The sequence below is a fragment of the Dipodomys merriami genome, unplaced genomic scaffold (assembly GCF_024711535.1).
Source record: "Dipodomys merriami isolate MVZ:Mamm:240054 unplaced genomic scaffold, mDipMer1.0.p SCAF_7, whole genome shotgun sequence".
NCBI lineage: Eukaryota > Metazoa > Chordata > Mammalia > Rodentia > Heteromyidae > Dipodomys > Dipodomys merriami.
The window spans coordinates 53171814-53196983 of NW_027206290.1; the positions used below are offsets into that span (position 1 = coordinate 53171814).

A 25170-nucleotide genomic window follows, 5' to 3' on the forward strand; every position below is an offset into this window, starting at 1 on the left:
ATAAGAAAAAAGTGAGAAAGGCTACAAAGTCCCCTATGGAATTAGAAGAGGATATTCATAGAGCTTCCCTGTATGGGTCGGCTGAGTTACCTGTCTCAAGCCGCACTAAGCCAGCCAGTAGTAGAAGAGAACAAAACATTCTCTGGCAACACGGACTCAAATATTCCAGTTGCAAACATCTGCCTCTAGGCACCATATGAGAAGCAGTAAAACATCAAGAGGAGCCTTTGGGTTTCTGGGTCCCTGCTCCAGTGAATGGCTGATTATGTGAGTTGGGATATATTGGTTCTGGGACAGAAGGCGTAGCTTCTAAGGCTGAACTCTGCTTATTCTGGGCTCTGGATAAGGTCCCTACCTCCTTGAACATCCATATTCTTGTCTGTAAAATGGGGTTAGCAATGCCCTTCGTCCAGAGCCCCGTAAGTTGAGAGCCTGTGTCAGGCAGACTTCAGGATGCAGAGGTGCTGCCCTGCCAGCACCCTGGGATGAACGAGAGCTCTGCTTGGTCTGGGGAAGAATCCTCGAGCAAGGGGCCAAGGAAAAATAAAGTTTGGGATAGACCGAAAGGAGACAGGTTTAATGTATATACATTTGTTCCTTTTAGGGATGACAGGTAGGAGCACTCAAGATGTGATGGACCTCCAGAGAAGGAAAACTGCCTCAGCCAGGCCTTCATCCAGTGCCTATACTGAGTTCATTCATTCACGTAATCATTCTTAAGGAATACAAATTACAACAAAAGGATTCAGGCCCTGGGCTTCGAATGGCAGCAGTGAACAAGAATCAATCTCTATACTCAACATGCTCACTCACCAGAGAGGATACACACACCCAAATGATAGCTGTGATATAGGTAAAAAAGGGCAACTGTGAGGTTTGCTGAGAACTGATGGCAGAAGTAGGGGGTGACATTCCAGGTCCCTGACAGGTACCAAGAGTACACATCCTCATCAAGGTCAGGATCACGAATCAAGTAACTCATCGATCAGTAGACAGGACCATAGTCAAGAAAGGATTCCAAGAAGGCTCCCTGAAAGTGTCTGCTTCCTAATGCCTGGGTAGAGAGGACTAATCCAAGTTGACCATGAGATTTCCCTTTAAAAATGTGCACACATGTGCACACCCCCTGCAACTTTGCTCATGCATACAACTGTATAGAATTCATTACTCCTTACAGCTCAGGTATGTGATATCAAACAGAACTAAGGCCTTTACACAAATGATTTTTTGGGGGGGGTCCAGTCGTGGGGCCTGAACTCTGGGCCTGGGCGCTGTCCCTCAGCTCTTCAGCTCAAGGCTAGCGCTCTACCACTTGAGCCACAGCACCACTTTCGGCTTTTTTCTTTTTGCTTATGTGGTGCTGAGGAATCGAGCCCAGGGCCTCAGGCATGCAAGGCAAGCGCTCTACCACTGAGCCACCTTCCCAGCCCCACAAATGATTTTTATAAGTAAAAATGCTTGAGTGAATGGTGGAACTATGTATTGATGCTTATTCTCTCAGAAAGTTCAACTGTTTTGCAATTGCCACTCCAAAGAGGAGCTCACACAAGGGCTGGAAGGAGAAGACAACTGTAAAAGGCTTCTTTACCCTTGATAGATGGTAATATGAACAGCCATTAGGCCACTAGAGGGGTATCCAACAAGGCTACATCCTCTGCTCAAGAAACGTTTAGAAGGTTGAATGAAAGAGTAGAGTAGATCATTCCAGTAAATGGACAGGAATAAGGCCATGTTTGGTAGTGCATGTGTCCAATTCCAGCTATTCAGGAGACAAATGTTGAGAAGATTATGGTTGGAGGCCAGCTAGGGCAAGAAGCTAGAGAGCTCATCTAAACAATAAGCTAGATTTGAGGGTTTGTGCCTGCAGTCACACCTGCTCTAGAGGCATAAGTAGGAGGATGGCAGTCTAAGACTAGACCAGGGTAAAAAAAGCAAGATCTTGGGCTGGGAAGGTGGCTCAGTGGTAGAGCGCTTGACTCGCATGCATGAGGCCCTGGGTTTGATTCCTCAGCACCACATAAGCAAAAAGAAAAAAGCCAGAAGTGGCACTGTGGCTCAAGTGGTAGAGCGCTAGCCTTGAGCTGAAGAGCTGAGGGACAGCGCCCAGGCCCAGAGTTCAGGCCCCACAACCGGCCCAAAAAAAAAAAAAAAAAAAAAAAAGCAAGATCTTTTCTGAACAATAACTGAAACAAAAAAGGGTGGAAGGCATAGCTTAAGTGATAGTTCCTAGCCCTGAGCCCAAACCTCAGAATTGTCAAAAGCAAATAAATAACTAACAAAAATAAATGCCATTTGACATGTGGCCTAGTGATTTAAAGGTATATGGAAGAGCAGACTAGCAACACATTTCAGCTGTGATCTTTAGACTGTAAATTCTAAATATTTTAATGATTTTAATTGCTTTCTGAATTTGGCATTAAAGTATCTCACACAGCATTTTCAACTGAGATCTTAAAGTACATATTTTCCTGAAAAATATAAGGTAAAAAACAATCCAGAAAGAAAAACATGATCATGCTAACAAATCTCTGTAAAATAGTGTCTAAGTTTTAAAGGCCCACCAAAGTTTGAGGCTGTTTTAATTTGATAAAGTCTGAGCGCCCCCTGATGGTTAATTTTGGGTCCTACAGCAGATGCCATTTTTAGCTGCCTAGGTCAACTTGTTAACTTCTCCCCTTTAAGTAATTGATTGTTCTTATGCAAAAGTGCTCTATGAAGGACACACACACACACACACACACACACACACACACACACACACATTTACAAGACTGCAATCTCTGGAGAACTTATGGCAAATGAAAATTTGCTAAGCCAAAGAGAGGGATGTACGCTTTTCTAAGAAAATCTATTGAACTTCCAGGAAAAACATTTTTATTTCAGTGGACAATAGGGTTCTCCTGATTTTCATATTATCCTAGGGAAAACAGCACAAGATAGGTAAGAGAGGCTATTACAACCCCCATCAGAACATCAATTGCAGGCTGGCGCCCTCGGCTGGTGGCTCCCATGGTTGCAGGGCTGGCACTGAATGCCACCCACAAGGCCTTGCCAGGGTGTGGTGGCTGAGTAACTACTGCTTCTTTTCCATCAGGCAAGCACCCATTCTTTTCTTTGGCATAACCATTATCTCAATCCAATGCTGAAGTTACAAGGCAGGAACCAGTAAGCTAAAGTTACAAGGCAGGCTGTTAAAATATAGTCTCCATTGAATAAATGGATCCAGGAGAGTTAAAACTGCTTCCTGAGGAAGGTAAAGCAAGACAATGTTTGCAGAGAAGAGGAAGCTCTGGCATGCACCCCTGAACAAAAGGGAACAAGTGGTCTTTACTCAGTGAACAGCTTCCTATTAGAACTCACTCCTTCATGCATTATGCCTTTCATCCCCACTCAACCACAAAATGATTTTGCTGAAGCAAATACAATGGTAGAAAAAGATTTACACTGAAAGAATCTTTAATAATAAACTGTTGCCGATCTGCCTACTTGCCCGTGATTTGTAATACAATAAACATCGGATTCTATTACGGCTCATACACGGAAGCTGCTGCTCGGAAAAACTGGAATATGAAAGCCCCTGGACCCCACTACCACCACCATAATAAAATGAGCATGTATAAATGTGCTAAGAGTATCTCTTTGCATCTTTTATAGCTTGTGTGTATTAATCTGTAACGCTTATTAAGAAAGTCATTGCTATGCAAAGCAGCACCCAATCCCTTTCTCTGGCTTTTCAACAGAGTGCACTGTTTAGCCAATAGGACGGACCCTCTGGCCCTCATTCTGCATTCATCACAGGCAACATTTGCACAATGTATCTCTCAAAGGCGACTGAAAAGAAGGCCTTAATACTCATGTAAACAACTGCAAACCAATTACTTAATGAATCAGGCCCACACATAATGAGGTGCAGACAAAGAGCTATAAATGCATTTTTGCGCCCAAGCCGCTGCTTTAAAGTAAAATCCCTCAGCTGTAGTTTGGGTTTAACTAGCACATCATAATTATTGTCTCTAGGACATCAGAGAAAGCCATTTTTTTTTTTTTTAGTCCAGTGGGGTCTTTTTTTTTTTTTTTTTTTTTTTGAGGTTGCTCATCAGCTCACTGACAAAATAGAGCAAAGAAGAATTTTTAAAAGTGCTACAGCAGCGCTGCACTGTTATGTTTATTCTCAAGTACTGGGTTTCGAGACCACTTGTAAAAGCAATAAAGCACAAGGAGTGACTGCAGTAAGTGGGATCCTTAAATGTAAGCCTCTAAGAAATTTCAGAAAAGCCAGCCACAAACAGCAAAACCAGGGTATTAACAATACCAAACCCAGTACAAGAAGCAAGCTGTGGCCAACAGCACGCCAACCATGCACTTGATGCCAGACCTTTCACTGCTGGATTATTATCAAGGGTTTCTGGAAGACCTTTTGTGCTTTTGCTTCTTGTTTTCTTAAAGTGGGTGATGAGATTACTTATGATTTATTAGGAAATTAATTTCATGTAGAAACAACTATAGTAACAAAAGGCAAAAGGCCTCTGTCTTAATTTGTAGAAAAACGTTCAATGTCAGTTTAGTCAAATATGAACAAGATATGAAATCACCAAACTGAGAAAATGCTCTACAAAATCCAATCTCTTTTCTCAATATATCTAAACATTCAAAGAGTGTATATATAAAAGTTTTTAAAAAGAAGCTCCCTGAAAAAGATGAACTTGTTTTGTTAATATCTCTAATAATGAGATAAATATTAAATAATAAATCCCTTTAGAAATCCTTTTTTAAGCCGAACGATAACATTAAACCCTGAAAACTATCTGTAGAAATGACTGGCCTTTAAATTAAAATTCTTTTAAAAGACCAAAAACTTGAATTTATCATATTATCATGACAATGTGATACTTAAACACTTCTGAATCCAGTTATCACCCAATTTCTCCAACAATATGGATGGAAAGCCAGGTATTAAATATAATAATTTCTGATAATTAAATATTGATTTTGGATACTCATCATTTCTAAAAGTAAGAATTTTGTAAAATGAATCTCATTTAAATGTTCTAGGTCCTAAAAAAATTGTGATGCTTTTATAAAACATAAATTAAAGTGTCCCTCCCCCCATTTTCATTTCATTTCAGTGTAATATTTCTGAATGAGATCATTTAATGTTATAGAACATTACATGTATCATTAGAAATGTAAATGTCCTGTTTTAAAATTTAATCAAGGTCAAGTAGTAAATTTAGGTGTAATACAATCGTCTAACGGATATAATTTTAATGAGCAACACTATCACCAAGAGAACTTACTGTGCTGTTTTAAATGGTAGTTAGCCCAAAGTAAAATGGTAGGTATTTCATCAGATGATTGTTTCCATTTCATCTCTTAAATTCTTTCTTGGTAGCTTGAAGCCACTGCATGATTAGTATTGTATGTTGTTAACAAATTCAGCACCCAAATCAGTTATCAATGCTTAAAAAACCTGCAAGTGCTATGGTTTAACAAATGTGAAAAGAAAAAAATTGTTCTTTCAGGAAATAAAACAAGAAAGTATCAGAAAAGAGAAAGCTAGCCTAAATACTTAGAAAAAACAAGAATACAAATACTATGTCCACAATTACTAGTTTATCTATCAGACATCTCAGAAAGAAATATAGCACTTTATTTCTTTTAAGGCAAGGCCTGATGTTTTCTCTCTGCCCTTTTACTGACAACCTCCATTGTGCGTCTCTAAGCAGCCCTACTGCGAGCAGCTGTAGACGCTAATTTGTGGTTCACTGAGGTGTCAATTGAGTCTTAAACCAAGGAAACAACAGCTGCAATACAATACTTGGCTCTGGTGCAAATATTTTCAAAGGTAGACTAAAGTTTCAACTGCTTTTTAGATAAACAAAAACCCAAATCATAACCCTTCATCAAGTAACACAACAAAATAATGCAGCGCCAGAGTTTAATTCATTGTGGACTGACATTTCTCATCTTGTTGCTGCTATTCAGAAAGGCTTTCAGGACTTTACCTTGACAAAGGACTTCCTTCACTAGATGAAAAACTAGCTTCTGAAGCAATGTTGTGAGTTGTCTTTGTCTTGAATGTGCTGCCAATGTTCAAACCTGTGATAAGCACAAACAGGGAGAGTGAGTCTTAGCTGCCAGGCAGCAATGAAACAAATAGACAAAAAGTGGCCTCTCAGGAACTTTGGTAAAACAAAAGCCAACAGAGGAAGATGCTACAGAAGTCATGGGAGCTGGAGGCAAGGGATGAAATACTGACAGAATACTAACAGGAAATGGTGGGATTTCCTTGTGGCACTTCAACAGAAACAACATGAAGTAGAAAATAAACTCACCCGACAAACTCTATTTTAAATGACCAAGATGCACACACATGCACATGGATCTTTAATGTGGCACATGGTACAAGACAACTTGCACTGTATGACCCACGGGCAGCAATGGCTCACCAAGATAATGGAGCCTGGGAACCAAGTGCCAGAAATAATGACACTCCTGGATGACAGTGACTCACCCCACCACCCTTGCACTCCTTTGCCAAGTCCTCTATTTTCTACCCCACAGAGGAGAATGAATCTCCACTGAAAACCAGCAAGACTACCATCTCAGCCTGAAAAGGGCAAGGAAGAGGAGTCACAATATCTCTTTCCGTCAGGCTTGGGGGAATGGACTGACTCCACTGTTTCTACCTCATGGGAGATTCCCTGATCTTTGCTTTCTGACTAGCTTCAGCCTTGAGTGTTCATAAGTGGCAGTCAGCCTAGATGCCAGATAGAGAATACATGGCAGTTATGCAAAGTTTCTAACCTGTATCCAGTTTGTCTACACGTCACCTCTGCTGCAAAGCAATTCTCCACAATATGTCTGCAATATGTTTAAAAGGCCAAGAACTCTGGAATATGAAAACTAAGGTTCGAGGTATATGGGACAGGTCGAAATGCAGAGACCTAAAATATCTACTCAGAAAATACACGAAACATGCACCCTGCTTCTCTAATAGTGAAGTCTGGGGGCGGGGGAGGAAGGGGGGGAGAGATCTTAAGTTGAGAGCACATATCTCCACTACTACCTGTGACTCTTATGAAGTTTCCCTTCACCTTCCCAGTTGGCTTCCTACTTCTTTTTGGAGTTTAAGGAAGTCGTCTCCAGGATCAGAGAGCAGAGGTGGGAATATAATGTACAGCCCAATAGAAACCATCAGAAGTATTTTGTGTGATTATAAAACTAGAAAATTTGGAATCTTTCAAAGCACAGTTTCATTTCAGTATGGAATGAGGGAATTGAGTCTAGGGGTGCTTGACTATACAAACTGTAAAGTATCATTTCACTTATGAATAAATGAAAATAAATTATTAATATGCTTAATAGTAATATATTTTTTAAATTTACAGCACTCAAATTATGTTGTCTATGCAAAATTCTAATAAATTAGAAGTCAACATGCTTATAAGGATACTGCAAATTGAAGGAAAATTCTTAACAAAAATTATAGTATATTTAGATATGAACAATTTGAAAGAATTGTAAAAACAAAACTGTAGGATACAGATAAATCAGTAACTAGATGTAAATTTATAGCTTTGAAATATACTCCTGGAAAAAACAAAATTTAAAATAAATGATTTAAAAGTTTAATACAAGTCCAAGGCTAGTGGCTCACACTTGTAATCCTAGCTGTTCTGGAGGCTGTATGTGGAGGACTGTAGTGAATCTCAGTTCCAAGGCAGCCCAGGCAGAAAAGTTCAGTAGATTCCATCTCAAAATAAGCAGAAAAAAGCAGGCTGGAGGCATAGCTCAACTGGCCAGATCATTAGCTGGCAAGCAAAAGACCCTGAGTTCAAACCCCAATGCCACACACAGAAAAGTTTAAGACAATAAAAACTAGAGAAAAGAATGAGATAATTTATTTAAAGTTTTTTTTGCATAATTTATGTCCCACAATAACTTAAATAAAGGAAGTATAAATCTTTCTCAACTTACAATGTCCAGTAGACTCATCATAAGTTAAAAAATATCATCAGTCAAAAGTGCCTGACGTACTGAACAACATTGCAACCAACAGACTGTACTGTCCATTACTGGAGTCTACTCTCATGATGGCATGGCTGACTGGGGTCTGCAGCTCACTGCCACTGCCCAGCATGGAGAAAGTATCTCCCCTCATATTGTTAGTCTAGGAAATGATCAAAAGTCAAAGTATGGGTTTTATTGAATGCTTTTAAAACTTATTTTCACTCCACAAATTTAAGGTGTATACTGCTATAAGTTGATATATGTATATAGTATGTAATGTCAAAACCAGGGTAGTTAACAGATCTATCTTGTTAAACACTGAAACTTGTAACATAATTAATTCTATATATTAGAGGATACAATGCAATATTTCTAGACATTTATGATGATGAAATTAAGGTAACTAACATTTTCTTTGAAGCTTTTGAGTACCTCTCTTCTATTTAATAAAATGTATAATAGATCCTGGTGAGCTATAGTTTTTCTACTGTTCTGTAGAAGAGTTAAACTTATTACTCCTATCACACCTATTAACTAACTTCTCATTATCTAATTTCCCATTTATCCCTGATTCCTAGCCTCTAGAAGTCACTTTTGTATTCTGATCAACTATTTTTTAACATCCAGACATGAGTAAGAACAAGAGGAATGTATCTTTCTGAGTCTGTTTATTTCATGTAATATTATGTCTTCTAGTTCCATTGAACTTGATGCAAATAATAGAATATCATCTTTTCATGGCTAAATAATATTTTTCATGGCTAAATAATATTTTCATGGCTAAATAATATTCACTACTGTGAATAGTAAATGGTATCATTTTTGTACCATTGTAAAGTTGGAAAATCTAAACTGAGTCTCTGTAAATTAGAGAAACAGAAATTGTATTAGTTGATATTAAATCCTTAATTTTTGGTGCCAGTGCTGGGGCTTGAACTCAAGGTATGGGTGCTGTCCTTTAGCTTTTGTGTTCAAGGATGATGGCACTATCACTTGAGCCACAGCTCCATTTCTGGCATTTCCGTGGTTAATTGGAGATAAGTCTCATGGACTTTCCTGCCCAGTTGGCTTTGAACTGCAATCCTCAGACCCCAGCCTCCTGAATGGCTAGGATTACAAGTATGAGACACCAGTGCCTGGCTCAACACATAATTTTTTTAATTAAAAGAGCTTTTCTTTTAATATCATGACTGCATAAACAATAATGGTGAATCAAAACAAATATCTCTGTGTCTGAGACTTCAGAAACTACCTTTTTCCCACCTTGAGACAGAATCTCCTAATAATAGCCTTGAACTTGTGATCCAGTTGTGATCTCAGCTCAGGTAAGGCTCTGAACTTGTGATCTCTCTGCTGTAGCTTTTCAATTACTGGGATTATGGGTATGTGCTACTACACCCAGCCAAAAATTAATTTTTAAACAGTTCTTTATAGTCCAATATTCCAAACAGATAAATTCTCTAGCCTGGGTTGATATCTTCTGCCTCTATGAAAAATAAGCACATTTCTTCATCCACTGAAAGGATGAGAGATGGAACCAAGAATTCAGCAGTGACATGTCATGCTTCAGAAGCTAAGTCCCTTGAAGACCTTATTAGCATTTAGTAAAATTTAAATAATTACAGAATACCTTCTTTCTTAGAGGTGTTGCTGAGATGCTACCTCCTTAACACTATCCTGCAGAAAAGAAAGCATGTCCTCAGACAGATTCTTGCTATAGAGAGTCTTTTCAATAACTACACTTTTTTTTTTTTTTTGGGTCCAGTTGTGGGGCCTGAACTCTGGGCCTGGGCACTGCCCCTCAGCTCTTCAGTTTAAGGCTAGCACTCTACCACTTGAGCCACAGCACCACTTCCGGCTTTTTTCTTTTTGCTTATGTGGTGCTGAGGAATCGAACCCAGGGCCTCATGCATGCAAGGCAAGCGCTCTACCACTGAGCCTCCTTCCCAGCCCAATAACTACACTTTTGAATAACACAATACTATCTGAAGGAATATGTAAAATCCTCAGAGGAACTCAATTTTACTTTTAGATTGGTATGTGGATCACTTTATAGAATTTGTTAAAAAGGCAGCCAAAATGTCATAGTAGTATCTTATTAATAGCATTTGACTTTTCTATCTATGTTATTTGAAGTTTGTATGTTCAAAATGGCTTTTTTTTTTAATGCCTCATTTGGAAAAAAAAAAAAAAAGCTTAGTTTTCAAGGTTGACTTTTGTTTGGGCATTTGATTATCTGTGAAAGGAAAGTGGTGAATGCTCCTTTCCCTGACTCTCCTGGTGAACAAGGCCACCTGGGGAGAAGGTAGCAGCTTACACTAAAGTCTGCAATAGAGCGTGCCTCTTTGGATGGCCTCTTTTGGTGCAAGGAGTCTGAGAACACTGGCAAAATGAAGTACCTGGAACTACTGCCTTCCCTGACCTGTGAGTGGTTAATTGCCTTGTTCTTTCTAAAGATGCTAGATAGTTTCCAAGTATACTTCTTGTGAGGGATTGGTTGTCATCCAAGTGAAGCCTTCCTCTGTGCTATACCTTGTCTTTGCCATTTATTTCCCCAACACTCATTATGGTCAGAAGGGGATGCTCTGACTCTCCTTTTTTTTTGGGGGGGGGGGTCCGGTCGTGGGGCCTGACCTCTGGGCCTGGGCTCTGTCCCTCAGCTCTTCAGCTCAAGGCTAGCACTCTACCACTTGAGCCACAGCGCCACTTCTGGCTTTTTTCTTTTTGCTTATGTGGGGCTGAGGAATCGAACCGAGGGCCTCGAGCATGCAAGGCAAGCGCTCTACCACTGAGCCATGTTCCCAGCCCCTGACTCTCCCTTTTAAACAAATGAAAAAACTATATAGTCATACATTAATGATAGGAGAAAAAAAAACACCCCACATCCGTTGGGTTCTTATTCACTGATGATGGGGAAAGACTTATGGGAGAGGATGCTTAAGACTCGGCTAGTATTACCACTTTCCAAAGTGATGACTGCCTTTAGGACAGAGGCCCTGCTCATACCTCACCAAACTATGATGACTATATTTGTATGATAACCACCACAGGATGGGCCCTCCCTGAGAGCGTTTCACCCCCAGGCCCTGCTCTAGGACTGCAATAGCTCACTTCATCCTCAAAACAACTCAAATAAGTGAATTTTATAGAAAAGACTATACCAGCTGTATAGAAATTTATCTAGGAATTTGTTCTCCAAAGTCAGGTAGCTCTGATGCACCATACATATGTCCCTTGACAAACTTCTTCTTTGAATGTATTTGAGACTATTAGAAAATCTAAATATAATCCATTAATTATATGATATTAAGAAATGATTATCCAACTCTGAGAAGAAATATTATAGTATTATGGTTATATAAAAAATAAATGCAGTGGTATGTATTTTCTTCTATATTAATCATCTACTTGTGTAGCGTTAAAGTAATCAATATACTAAAAGAAGATGTAATAAAAGGGAAGCCAATGAAAATAATAAATGTACAACAAAGAAAACAAGTAAGAAAACAAAATTATAAATAAAACAAAAACCTTAAACTACATTTAAAGTTTATAATTTAGTTTTCCTGGGACTTACAATTTTTTCATTGTAAGAACTTGAACTCTCCCAACATTCTATTTGAAGAGGTCAGTTTGGACATAGGTCTGCCTACTTAATGTAGGTTAGACAAGAAATCTGGGGCATCTCTTGTAGTGGTTAATGACAAGTCTTGTGATATGGCAAGCAAAATCTAGGGGTCTCTTGGGGCTATGCCATGCTGGGCCCCAAATACCCAGAAGGAAGGGCTCTTCCAAATGTCTGCTTGTTAAGGATGAACAAGCACTCACTCATTTTAACCTAATGACAACTTGTTGCAAAATAAACTCTAGAAACCTTCAAAGAATGACCACCTTCCCTGAATATAACAATGGCTGATGCCCTGTCCCCAGATACTGGGGTCAAGTAATGAATCTGCTCTTACTTACTTGAAAATTGTGGTGCTGAAGCATAGTCCTTTTGAAATTTCTCTTCAATTTGATTTGTATTATCCAGGAGGGTAGATTTCTTCAGCAACTGGTAGGTCTTTGTTTCTATGGATTAACAACAACAACAAAAATAGAAATATTGAATTTTCTACTATTCAGAGAGGTTACTTAAAATCTCTCCTATAAAGTTAATATTTTTGTCATGGCAAGCCAGGTGCCAGTGGCTCATGCCTGTAACTGTAGCTACTCAGGATGCTGAGATATGAGGATCGCGGTTCAAAGCCAGCCCGGGCAGGAAAGTCCATGAGACTCTTATCTCCAATAAACCACTAGAAAACCAGAAGTGGTGCAGTGGCTCAAGCAGTAGAGCGCTCACCTTGAGCTGAAGAGTGCAGGGACAGCGCCCAAGCCCAGAGTTCAAGCTCCACGGACTGACAAAAAAAAAAAAAAAAAAAAGTTTCATGGCTTTTCCTGCCCAGGCTGGTTTTGGACCGCAATTTTCAGATCTCAGCCTCCTGAATAGACAGGATTACAGGCATGAGCCACTTCAGCAGTGCCCGGCTGAAGTTAACACTTCTTAAATGAGTGAAAATTATTTTTGAACCATCACCTTTTTAGAAATTCTGCAAATATAAGTAAATGAACCTAGTAGGTTTTAATAAAGATGAACTGTAACAGTTTATCTGAGATAGCAAATTTAAATTCATTTTTTAAAAAGTTTCCAAATCAATGGTTTCTTTCCTTTCCAAGCCATGCAAAAGCCATTATAGGAATAAGCAGAAACTTGATAGTTGGTCAGGTCACTGAAGAGCACTTCTTGCTCTTGCTCTCCAGCTCCCACACTGCAGTGCTGCTCTCTGGGAGAGGAACAGGTGAATAATGAGAGAATCAAGAAGCACAATAGCAACATGGTAAATTCCGTATTCCACAGCTGATAAAATCTAACCCAATGGGAAAGAAAGGGAGGAGTGTGCCCGCAGAGATTAAATCCCAGATGCCCAGTGATACCAGCAGCAGCCCAAACCTGGCTCATATCCACAGGACTCTCTTGTCCCTGAAGGGCTTCTAACAATGTCTGCTGAAAGCTATTCTGTGGAAGTAAACAAATTATGTAAAGGACTCAAATGATACAACTTTCCCATTTCTGTAAGTCTTGAGGATACCTAAATAAAATGGAGGATGGAGAATTCAAATTTTAGCATAGACAAAACAAAACAGTATCCCTTTTCACATTTTCAACATGGCCACAAAGGGAGTCCTGCAGTCAACATGAGAAACTGGTTGAATTTCTGCTTTAGCTAGCTTTAAGATCTTAACCGTGAGTCCTTTATTACTGGATTAAGACTATCATTGCACAGAACAATAAAATATAACTTATCTTGCCTTTTTTGAGAATCAATCAGGTTAAAAAGGAGTAACTTGAGCATCTTGGGGGAGAATGATTGAAGGGGTGACATTGATCAAGATGCACTGTGTTCATAACTTGACATGTTAAATTGAAACTCCTTTGTATAACTAAAGATAATATTTTAATGAGTATGATACTTGGCAATATTAAATGCTATATAATTAAAATATGTACAGATGGGGGGGCTCTTTTAACTCTAGAGATAATAAGCTCCAATGCAATACTTTTTAACATTACTAGATTGTAAAATAGCTTAGTGTTATGGAACTACTATTTTAAGAAATGTAATTGAATTTAGAAAATACCATGTACAGTACTGTTTGTGTTGTCTGTGTCTGTATCTACAAGGTACACAATGTAAGGACTTGTCTGGGACAAAAAGTGCTTCCTGGTAAAGGGATGGCTTCCTAAATGTCCTGCAACATTTTCCAATTAATCCTTCATCACATTTTTCAGAAGTGTTATAAGATGATTTAGGGGAAGAAGAACGTATTCATAAAAGCAAAGACAAAGTGTCTGATTCTAGTGACAAAGAAGCAGAGTAAAAGTGGTGAAAAGTTTTTCTCCTCTCCCCCGTTGAGATACTTGGATTTGAATTCAGCACTTGAGTTCTGGCACTTACTAGGTAAATGGTTTATCCCTTGAGTGATATCTCCAGTCCTGAAAACCATGCTTTTTGCCAGCACCAGATCCTCCTATTTGCACTTCCTTTGTAGTTGCAATCACAGGTATGCACCACCAAGACCAGCCTTTTTTTTTTTTTTTTGGCCAATCTTGGGGCTTGAACTCAGGGCCAGGGCTCTGATCCTGAGCCTTGTTGTGCTCAAGGCTAGCACTCTACCACTTGAGACACAGTCCACTTTTGACCTTTTTCTCTTTCTGTGGTACTGATGAATTGAACCCAGGGCTTCATGCATGCTAGGCAGGCACTCTACCAATAAGCCATATTCCCAGCCCCAAGACCAACTTCCAATTGATTGATATGGAGGTCCTGAATACTTTTTGATTGAGTAGACCTTGAAATCTTTCTAATCTCAGCTGCCCAAGTAGGCATGAGCCACCATACCTAGCTGAAAAGGTGTATTTTAAAAAATAAGCCAGAAAAATTTCAGTTTGTAGGCTAAAAGTTCAGGTCTTAATGACCACATGGTATTTTTACATTCAAAGGTAGAAGGTAAAAAAGCATAAAAAAGGGAGCAGCTACTCGACCAGCTGAGGCTCCTGGCTCTAGGCAGGCAGCTGGCCTGAGGTTCACAATTCCTCTCATGGATTTTCTTAAGTTATATGATCCAGGAAAAAGCTCTCCTGATTTTCATAATAAGAACAATTCTGACCACTGGCTCTCAGAAGATTTTCTTAAGAAATATCAAGTTAGTAGTCTTGAGGTAATTTCAGATTGGTGGGAATTAAATATTTTTGCCGAACATAAGATAGCTGCTTGGAATCTAGCAAGGGAGAAAATTAGCCATGTGGCTAAGACTAAGACTCCTGGAAAATTGTAAAATGTCTCTGAACAACACTCTGGAAAAGATGAACCTTTCCATGGATCTCATGCTTTTCTATTCTAGACTCTTACCTGTCTTCCTCTTTCTTCTGCTCCTCCTCCTCCTTCGCCACCTTATCATCCTCTACCTCCTTTCTTTGATTATTCTGAGATGGAGACATGCTGTGTAGACCAAGCTAGTATCTATTTCTTAATCCTTCTGTTTCAGCCACCCAAGTGCTAGGATTACAGGCATATACCACTCTTGGCTCTTTCCTTCCTTCCTAAAAGACTTGGGTCCTGTCATCAGGCTTTTCTTCCAGTGAAACAGATTCTGCTAACCAACAGTTCTAGAGGGACTTTCTTGTCCCATTCCACCAAGACCAACCCTTCCAAGCAGGCTCCTTACTGGTACTGCATCTTTAAACTTTCTGTGACCCTCTTTCAATCAGTCACTGGAAACCACCAGGAAAAAACATGTTTATCTAGAATGTGGCTACTCTAACCTGAGAATAAAGGAGTGGGCAGGCTGAGGACTGCTGGACACATTACCTGTCTATCCACCCCAGACTCCAGTACGCTTCTTCCAATGGTTTAAGAACAAAGTGAAGTTTAAAAGGTGTGAGGATGAAGTACATTCATTTGGAGGAATCAATGGTAACTGGGGTAGGTCCTCAGAAATGAAACCAGCTGGAGGAAAAGGGTCAGTTATATTATGGGTCAGATGCATCAGAACCGTAAGATAATCTAAATAGGAAAACCAAAATTAATTGGGCCTGTTTTTTGTTTGTTTGTTTTTTAATTAGAAGAGGTTAGAGGTTAAAGGATAGACAGCCTGTGTAGAAACAAGGTTGGAAAAGGGTTAAAAACACCAATCCTACAAATGACTGGACAGGAGGAGATGACTCCTGGTCCAAGTAGGTACCACAAATTAGTAGTGCCACAAGCTCAAGGGCTGAGTCTGAACCCCAGCATGACCAAAACAAGAAGTCACTCTGGCTAGGTGGTTTGAATGGGAAAAGAAAGCTCTGTAGTAAGTTGGGAAGCATACTCCTGTCTTCAGAGAATAGCTGATCTCTGGTGGCAGGCAACTGATGCCAGGTAGGAAAGTAAGCTTAATCTTGCCAGACTTTTGCCTTATTTTTCTTTAAGTAAAGCACAGTATAGGCCAAAAAGAACATATTTGTATCTTAAAAACTAGATGTTAGTAGCAATTTTTATGTTTACTGAAAGTGGCACAAGAACACTTATGGGAAAACTACAGGCAAAGAATAGAAGCTAGATGCTAGAAAAGCTTTCTCATTGAAAGGGTTGCGACCCCGAAACATTATCAAGGGAGGCTGCAACAGCTGTATGAAGATTTTTAAGTAGTGGATTGGTTTCAGACTCTTTGGAGGCAAGAGTGTACTTTTTGCTAGCGGTTCTTAAAGAATTGTAACATCCTCTTGAAACTTCCTGGAAGACTTAAGATGCCATCATCAGGGTGCAAAAAAGACAAACTGATGGACATGTTTTGGGGCAAACATGTGAACTACTTATGCTAAAGGAGAACAGACCATAGTTCATGTTTCCAAGGGGAAAAATATAGTCTTTTCAGCTACAGGTAAGCTGTAAGTCTGAAATTTTGAGGACTGAGTGGTAGTTAAAGGCTTTATGTAATTTTCTAGCCTGTGTCAAAAGAACTCATGAGAAATAGTTCCTCCTATTAGTAATGTTAGACACTTGGAAAACTATTAAGTAGCAAAAAATGATTAGACAAAGCAAACACTTCTGAAGGATCCAATTATTTTCAGCTGGAAAGTTCTTGTATACAAAACAAATACACATGCATTCTCAAGCTTTCAGTTCCTGAATCTCAGTCAAACATCTATTATGTATTCAAATCTGTGTCAACTCTTAGTTTAAAAAGTAGAAAACATTGCAGTTTAAAACATAAAAAAGGCAAGGGGTCCCCGTTCTGTGCAGTATCCAGCTCTAAGAGCTTAAAATTTATCCTGTCTATTAATTCCTGACTGAGGACCCAATGAAATCAATATATTTTTCCCTACTTTGTTACATAGCTGCCAGAATCCAATCATCTTTCTGCAAAGTACTGAAGGATCACTAAGACTATTTTTTTCTGATAATTGTTTTGTGTTAGAAACTACTGTAGACACATCTAGAGAGGGAAAAAAAAAAAAACGGAAAACATGCTGAATAAAGAGGCCTGAGAGATGAGGTTGAGGAAAAAGAAAAAGCCTCAACTTCTTATCTTTTATTCTCTTTTATATGTAAATGTACACCTGCTAAAATACTTCTAAATCTACAAATAAAAAGAAAATATCTTATGAACAAGTTCTTTTAACAACCCATTACAAGAGCCAGATAAACATGTGGTTCACCATCCACTAAGGGTTGTCTGGTGACAGGGAAAGCTACCCATTGCTTTTGCAGAAATCCTTAATGAAAAAATAAAAATAAAAAAAAGACTTGAGCCCAGAAAGGAATAACAAAGAAGCAAACAACTTTAAAAATCGACCTTGAACCAACAAAGAACTGGGCATCTTCAAGTAAGGAAGCATAAGTACTATTCCTATATGAAGTGGGTAGAAATTTTTAAATTAAATTTTAAAAGAAATTTTCTAGTGCCATTACTACACATGTGTGTCTTTTTCATGTTATATTAGCTGTGTTGCTGATGCAGCAAAATCAGTTGCTTCTGTAAAAAGTATTAGCTTTATTTCTTAAATTAGCAAAAAAGACACATTATCATTGAAAATCCATGTCTCCTCTAATAATCTCAAGTGAAACAAGAAAATATTAGGATATGATGCTTTTGCAGTTCCAAAAAACAAACAGAAAATGCATCCACATTTAGAACTTAAAACTAAGGTCACAAGTCTTTGTGAATGTCAGATATGCATAGGTTTTGATCCATAATGAGAATTTTCATATCCTGACTTCTTGTTTTAAACTGAACTCCACTAGAAGACTCAGGCCTATAAATCTACTGCCAAAATTCCTCTTTGTGGTCTCATCAAGAGGGCTGATGCATAAGAAAATCTGAATTCACATGAACTGTATAGGGCTACATCAGAAAACAGATACTTACATTCTAGTCTTAATTTCTTCAAAGCAACTGAACAATTAAACTTGAAAACAATGCAAAGCTTGTAACATGTGTGTGTGTGTGTGTGTGTGTGTGTGTGTGTGTGTGTGTGTGTATGTGTGTATATATATATATATTGGTCATGGGGCTTCAACTGTGGGCCCGGGTGTTGAACCTGAGCTCAAGGCGATTGCTCTACCACTTGAGCCACAGTGCCACTTCCGGTTTTCTGGTGGTTAACTGGAGAGAAAAGTCATCTCATGGACTTTCCTGCCCCGGCTGGTTTTGAACAGCGATCCTCAGATCTCAGCCTCCTGAGTAGCTACATGAGCCACTAATACCTGGCTTATAACCTATGTTTAATGAATGTTCCTAAAACAGTTTTGAGGGTATGACATTTGACTATTCTCAGCTTCACATCTATAGATCCAACCAAGCAGATTGCAATTGCTAGAGGGAAAGGGATGTGTTTGTACTGTTGTACTTTTATCTTTGTCATTATTTCTTAAACAATACAGTATAATGACAATTTGTGTAGCATTTACATTGTACTAGGTATTACAAGTAATCTGGAGATGATTTAAAGTATTGTGTGGAAGATGTGTGTACGTTATATGCAAATGCTAACAATTTTATATATAAAGGACTTGAGCTTGAACAGATTTTGGTATTCAAGTAGGTCGTAGAAACAGTCCTTTACATATCTAAGAAATGACTGTATTTCCTATGAAAATTTATAATCACACTACTTCTCATTTTCCATTGTTTAATCATGGGAGGTAAATTTTCAAGTCTCAAACTCATTGAACCTATAATGTTTCAAAGATTGAGTAATCTTGATTAGAAAGTATATTTTATTAGCATAACTATATAGCTTCTCTTTTTACCTGTGCTCAAACCCTAAGTCTCATGCATGCTAATAACATGTGCAGTAGTAATGCCACCAGTACTCAAGAGTTTTGGTTTTTGTTTGTTTTTGTCAGTAATGGAGCTTGAAGTTGGGGTCTGGGCAGTGTTCCTGAACTCCTTTTGTTCAAGGCTACCACTTTGAGCCACAGTGTCATTTCCATTTTTCTGGTGGTTAATTGGAGATAAGAGTCTCACAGATTTTCCTGCCTGGGCCAGCTTTGAACTGTGATCCTCAGATCTCAGCCTCCTGAATAGCTAGGATTATAGGTGTGAGCCACTAATGTCTGGCAGCTAAACAGGTTTTTGAAAACAATATTTTTTAACAGTGGTACTTGAAAACCCATATAACAAAAAGAATCATAAATAATGACATTATTTGAGGTAAGTTCTTACAGATCGATTAGCTAAGGAGATCGAGATGAAACCATTCTGTATTTACTGTGGGCACTAAATCCAGGCTGCTATTCTTTAGGCTTGGGAGCTGTCCCTGAGCTTTTCTGCTCAAGGCTAGTGCTCTACCACTTGAGACACAGCTCCACTTCTGGCTTTTTGGTAGTTAATTGAAGGTAAGAGTTTCACAGACTTGCCGAGGCTGGCTCTGGCCTGCAATCTAGGATTACAGTAGCTAGGATCATAAGTGTAAGTCACTGGTGCCTGACTGATATCCTTTAATTAGAGGAGTAGACACAGAAAAGAAAGTAATATGAAGATGGATGCAGACACTGAAGCCCTGCTACCATAAGCTAGGAGCCACAAGAGGTAGAAATGGGAAGGAAGAATTCTCTAGAGCCTTCTGAAGGAGCATGACCTTGCTGATACCTTGGTTTCAGAATTCTGCACCGAAACTATGAGGGAATAAATTTCTGTAATTTTAAATTGTGGTACTTTGCTTTTGATACTCTGTTGCCAGGCTGGCTTCCAACTTCTGGGCTTGAACAATCCTCCTGACTCAGCCCCTTCAGTAGTTGGGACTGCAAGTGTATGGGACTGCAATTGTACAATACTATGCTTAACTTGGTTTATGGCACTTGGTTATAATAGTTCTAGGAAAACAATATGTTCCCTGACTTTCTTAAAATAACCAATCCTAATCTCTTCTCTTCATTTCAGTCACCTACCCACAATAAAATTCTTTCACAACAAAAGCTTTGAAGACTTGAGTTCCATAGTTCTGAAACCTGGAAATTCAACTGGATATGTTATAAACTTCCTGGGTTACACACAACCCCAATTCCCAGCTACTATTTAACTATTAACCAAGTGGCTTGGTCAAAGGAATCCACATGGGATTCTACTGAACAATCACGGTGGACTCTCAGTATAGATAACTTCATGCTCGAGTGTAGAATCCTCTAGATAACAGCAGTCTTGAGAAAGGCCACTTTATTTTATTTTTTTTTAATTTTTTTATTGTAAAGATTCTATACAGAGGGTTACAGTTACATGAGTGGGGTAATGAGTACACTTCCTCTTGAACATTGTTACCCCCTCCATTGTTTTCTCCCTACCATCCCCTCCCTCCCTCCCTTCCCCAAGGTTCTTTTTTTTTTTTTTTTTTTGATTGTGATTAAGTGATTACTTAATTTCCGGAAATTCACAGTATTGTGGAATAATGATGCTCATTTAAAGTCACACGTTCATTCTAACTTTCCTGGAGCAAATTGTCTATCACAGTCTATAATATATAACGGTGTTCATATGTTATATACCATACACGTGATCAGCAGCATGGGGATATTTAGTAGTGGTTCAACCAGATGAGTGGGAGTTCTTTGTTTCTTAAGTCCTGTTAGTTTTGTCATATCACCTAACATTTTGGATTTATCATCCGCTTATCAGGGAGACCATGTACTGTTTGTCTCTTCGTTCTTGGCTTACCTCGCTCAACATGATTCCTTCTAGCTCCATCCATTTCCCTGCAAATGCCATTATTTTGTCATTTCTAATGGCTGCATAATATTCCATTGTGTATAGATACCACAATTTTTGGATCCATTCATCTGTGGTGGGGCATCTAGGTTGTTTCCATATCCTAGCTATTGTGAACAGTGCTGCAATAAACATGGAGGTGCACGTGTCCTTGTATATTGGTTCCTGTTGTTCAGGGTAGATGCCTAGAAGTGGTATGACTGGGTCGTAAGGGAGGTCAATCTTTAGCTTTCTAAGGACCCTCCAGACTGCGAGAAAGGCCACTTTAAATAAATAAACTCCACCACCCTACAATGTAATGAGGAATTCTTGCTACTGTAAACAGTGAGTAGCAGGCCTCATGGAAGAGGCCCCAGCAGGCTGACCTCTACCTCAGATGTACTGCGGTGGACAATTCTGCAGCATGTACTAGTCCCTGGTGTTATACAATTTGAAAGTTCCCAGTCCAAATTATAGCAGATATTCCCAGTCCAAATTATAGCAGGTCTATATTAATTCTCATCAATAAAGCACTCTGGAACAAAACAGTTGAAGCACATTCATAGTAAACTCTAGGTACTTGCAATGATGTGTCACTATATATTGGTAGCTCAAAGTTGTCATTGGAGTCTTTTCTCCCAAGATAAATCCAGCCATTAATAACAACGTGGCCATTGCATATTTTCATTTCTTTGTCAACTTGATATAAAACTCTAGCAATAATGATACCAGTATAGTGGCTCAAGCCTACAACCCTATCTACTTGGAAAGCAAAAATTGAGGATCATGGATCAAAGCACATTGGTCATAAAAATTCAAGAGACTCCATCTCAACCAGTGGCTTGGCATGGTGGTGCACACCAGTTATCCCAGCAACAGGGAAAACACAAAGGCTGGGCACATATCAATCCGTATCATGTGCCTGTCGTCCGCAGCTATTCAAGGAAGCACAAATAGGAAAACTGTAGTACAGGTTGGCATATGAAATAAGTCAAGACCTCATCTCAAAAATAACCAGCTGAAAAAGGAGATAGTTGAGTGGCCCAAGTTGTAGAATTCCTGCCTAGAAAGCTTGAGGAATAAAGGTCAACCTCCAGTACTGCCAAACAAACAAAACAAACTCATCCAGCACTAATAAGAGTATTTGGGGAGGCAGTTTCTAGACTCCAAGTGGCAACTTGCAAATCTACGTTGATCTACTGGAAAAATTCTATATGGATGCCTCAAGGTGCCCTGGAAAATTTCAGAGTATCAGTGAGGAATGGTACAGTAAGGCAACCACTTTCAACACAGCTTGACCAAGAGAACTGGTGTCAAAAGAATGAGAGTGAATGGACCTTCTTAGAGGCTTAATCCTCTTGAGATAAAAGCTGAGAGCCCTTTTCACATGGAGCTTAAAGAGATGAGTTTTGCCAGGATGGGCACATGGGGTGGGGAAAAGTGGTAGTGGAGTGAATGACTGAAAGAGGTAGCATTCTGAATTGAATCAACAAGCATTTAAAGGGACTCCTTAATGTCCCCATTTTTATTCATTTGTTTGACAAATTAAGTGTCCACTCTGTGCCAGATACTGTGTCAGTTTTGGATTTTATTATATGCAGTATAAACTGTATTATTTGCAAAAAATGAAATCTAGTGCTGAAAGTAAACTTAGTGTAAATATAAATCAAATTGCCAGTGCAGGGAATGTCACCTTATGGGTATAAGTAACTCAAAAGAAGATCTTCTCTTATAATCTTGTGCAGCATCACTTTCTTACTGCCCTGGGTGTTTTTTAGGACATATCAATTGGCATGCTCTATAATGTGTAGGTGGTCTCAGGGCCCTAGGCATGCTCAGGTCTGGCCTACTTTACAGGGCATCCCTTTCAGTACAACCTGCAAATCTTAGCAGAGAAAACTCACGCCTTTTACAATGATGATTAACAAAACACCCTTTTGTAGAAATAGCTATCTCTTTTAAGGATGAGCATCTCTGCCTAAGTTTTGAGACATTAGCAGTTAAAGGGAAATGAAGTTATAAGAATGTTAGTATATTTGATTCCCTTAGGACAGAAGAAGAATCAAAATCTCAGCAGAGGAAGAAATGTCAAGTCCCAGAAAAAGAAAATTCCTTCTACAGTGTTCTTGTTAAGAGATTCATAGTTTCTGCTATGTTCCAAACACAGAATCTCATACCTTGAAGACACCTACCTTGGTTTGGCTGAAATAAAGAGCTACAAAATTATTTTGCTGCTGAACTATATTCTATCATTACAGCCAACCAATTCCCAGTCTTGTATGCTGTAGTCTCTCAAATGTCTAAAAATAGTTACTGTGCCCTTCTTAGGTTAAATGTCCTCCAAACAGTATACCTTCATCAACTTCCTGTATCTGACCTGGATTTCACCTCAGCTTTCCTTTTTCTCTGACATGGCGGCAAAGCAGACACACCTAGAGGGACACACAATGAAGAAGTGACCATATTTCTGAGTTGCTGTATTACTACTATAACCTTCAGTGGATTCATGGAACAGCTTTTTTTTTTTTTTTTTTTTTTTTGCCAGTCCTAGGCTTGAACTCAGGACCTGAGCACTGTCCCTAATGCTTCTTTTTGCTCAAGGCTAGCACTCTACCACTTGAGCCACAGGGCCACTTCTGGCTTTTTCTGTTTATGTGGTACTGAGGAATCGAACCAGGGCTTCATGCATGCTAGGCAAGCACTCTACCACTAAGCCAACTTCCCAGCCATGGAACAGCTTTTTAAAAATAGCTTCCAATCCTAACATCTACACTAGCATAACTAGACATCTCATTCGAAAGTAGTCTCTCCCTGCTTCTTTTCTCAGTTGAGTTTGCTTTGTGAAGGTCCTTTTGACTATATGATAGGGATTTAGAAGTGTTAGGGATTATGGGACCTAGTACAAAAGACCAATAATGCTACTAATATCCACATATTATAATACATTAAAGATAATATACATTGAGCATCTAGTATCTGTTTGGCATTTTCAAGTGCATGATCTCACTTAAACCTTAAAACATCCTGTCAGATAGAACATTTGCTTCCCCTACATAGAAGCTTAGTGGGGTGGAGAAACTAAGCAGGAGGTGAGACACTGATGCTAATGTCAAAGCTTAGGCTAGGCTGTCATACCCCTCACACCCTAGGGGACAGCCTCTGGAACAGGCTTTTCCTTTGAAATATTAAAGAAGAAATACAACCCACACAAACAGGAAACTCCAAGAGAACTAATATAAACAGATGGGTAGACCTTATTTGAAGTCAAACTATCTACTTGTTTTGCTCTCCCCAAAAGCCGTATCTCTATAATTACGCCAAAGACACAAAAAATAATAAAGGAATGGTGGTCAAAAACTTCAGATACCAAAGTAGCAGCAATGATAGATACAAGTGCTATTTAACAACCATAGCATTAAATACAGCAAAGGTACACAAGGCCTTCCAACATGAATATTGTGGGAAGTCTAAGGGTGGAGACTGGAGGATGAGGGCATGATGTTATAATAAGAAAAGGGCTTTACTAAGTTTTTTCCTCCCATGTTCTTCATACTTATCTTTTGTGGGTCAAATGCTTTGAAATGCAACAGACAAAAATATTATCTTTTAAACTTTTGATTGGCAGGTTGCTGAAATTACAATTTCTTTAAAAATCTTGTTGCCAAAAAGCCCGGATTACTCCTAGGTATATCACACTTCTGCATGAAACAAAGAAAGATTTAAAACCTTATACTCAACTATCTTCTCCCTTAGCATTTGCACTAAGGCTGGTAGTGCCACCCACCACAGCAAGGAAGACTGTAAAGAATACTGAAAATAGAAGTAAGAATGAACAATTAGGTAATTTCAAGGTTAATGGCATGATCTTTATAATTGTAGGCTTACAAGAATAAACTTTTATTATTCTAAATGAAATAAATTCATAGGCCATTAGATACTTCTATATTCAAAGGTAAATACAAAGAAAAGATAGCCAAATGATTTGATTATCTACAGTTTGGGAATTTTTTATATTTCTCCTAGTAATAAAAATAATCAAGAAGACACCCATACCATTTTCTCAACAATGTAAAATATAAACAGGCTGGAAAAAGTATTTTTAAAAGAAAATAAAATCTCTGTATTTTGGAAAATATTATGGCACATAATACATACAATAATTGCTTTGCCATAAACTTCTTTTTCAAAATTAGAGTTCATTATAGAAACTGAGCTAAAAAAATATCATCGTGCCATGAACTGCATTGTCATATAAGCAAGCCATTCTTTTCTTCTTATAAACAAGAGCAAATTACCACATATGCAGATGCATGTACCTCCAGGCAATGGTGTATTTACTTGCATAAATATTTAAAGTCAAACCTTTGAATTTATAATGAAGTAGCACAGCACTTT

General features: G+C 38.7%; 1 protein-coding gene across 2 annotated transcripts in view; it reads right to left on the reverse strand.

Moving 5' to 3' along the window:
* Kiz (kizuna centrosomal protein) overlaps positions 1-25170 on the reverse strand; it is a 92364-nt gene that overhangs the window by 2546 nt on the left and 64648 nt on the right. For both annotated transcript variants that reach the window (XM_070006660.1, XM_070006661.1), the window contains 2 exons: positions 11980-12084; positions 6006-6099 (listed from right to left, as the gene is read on the reverse strand). In XM_070006660.1, the coding sequence (XP_069862761.1) occupies positions 6006-6099; positions 11980-12084 (199 nt within the window). The remainder of the gene's footprint in view (positions 1-6005; positions 6100-11979; positions 12085-25170) is intronic.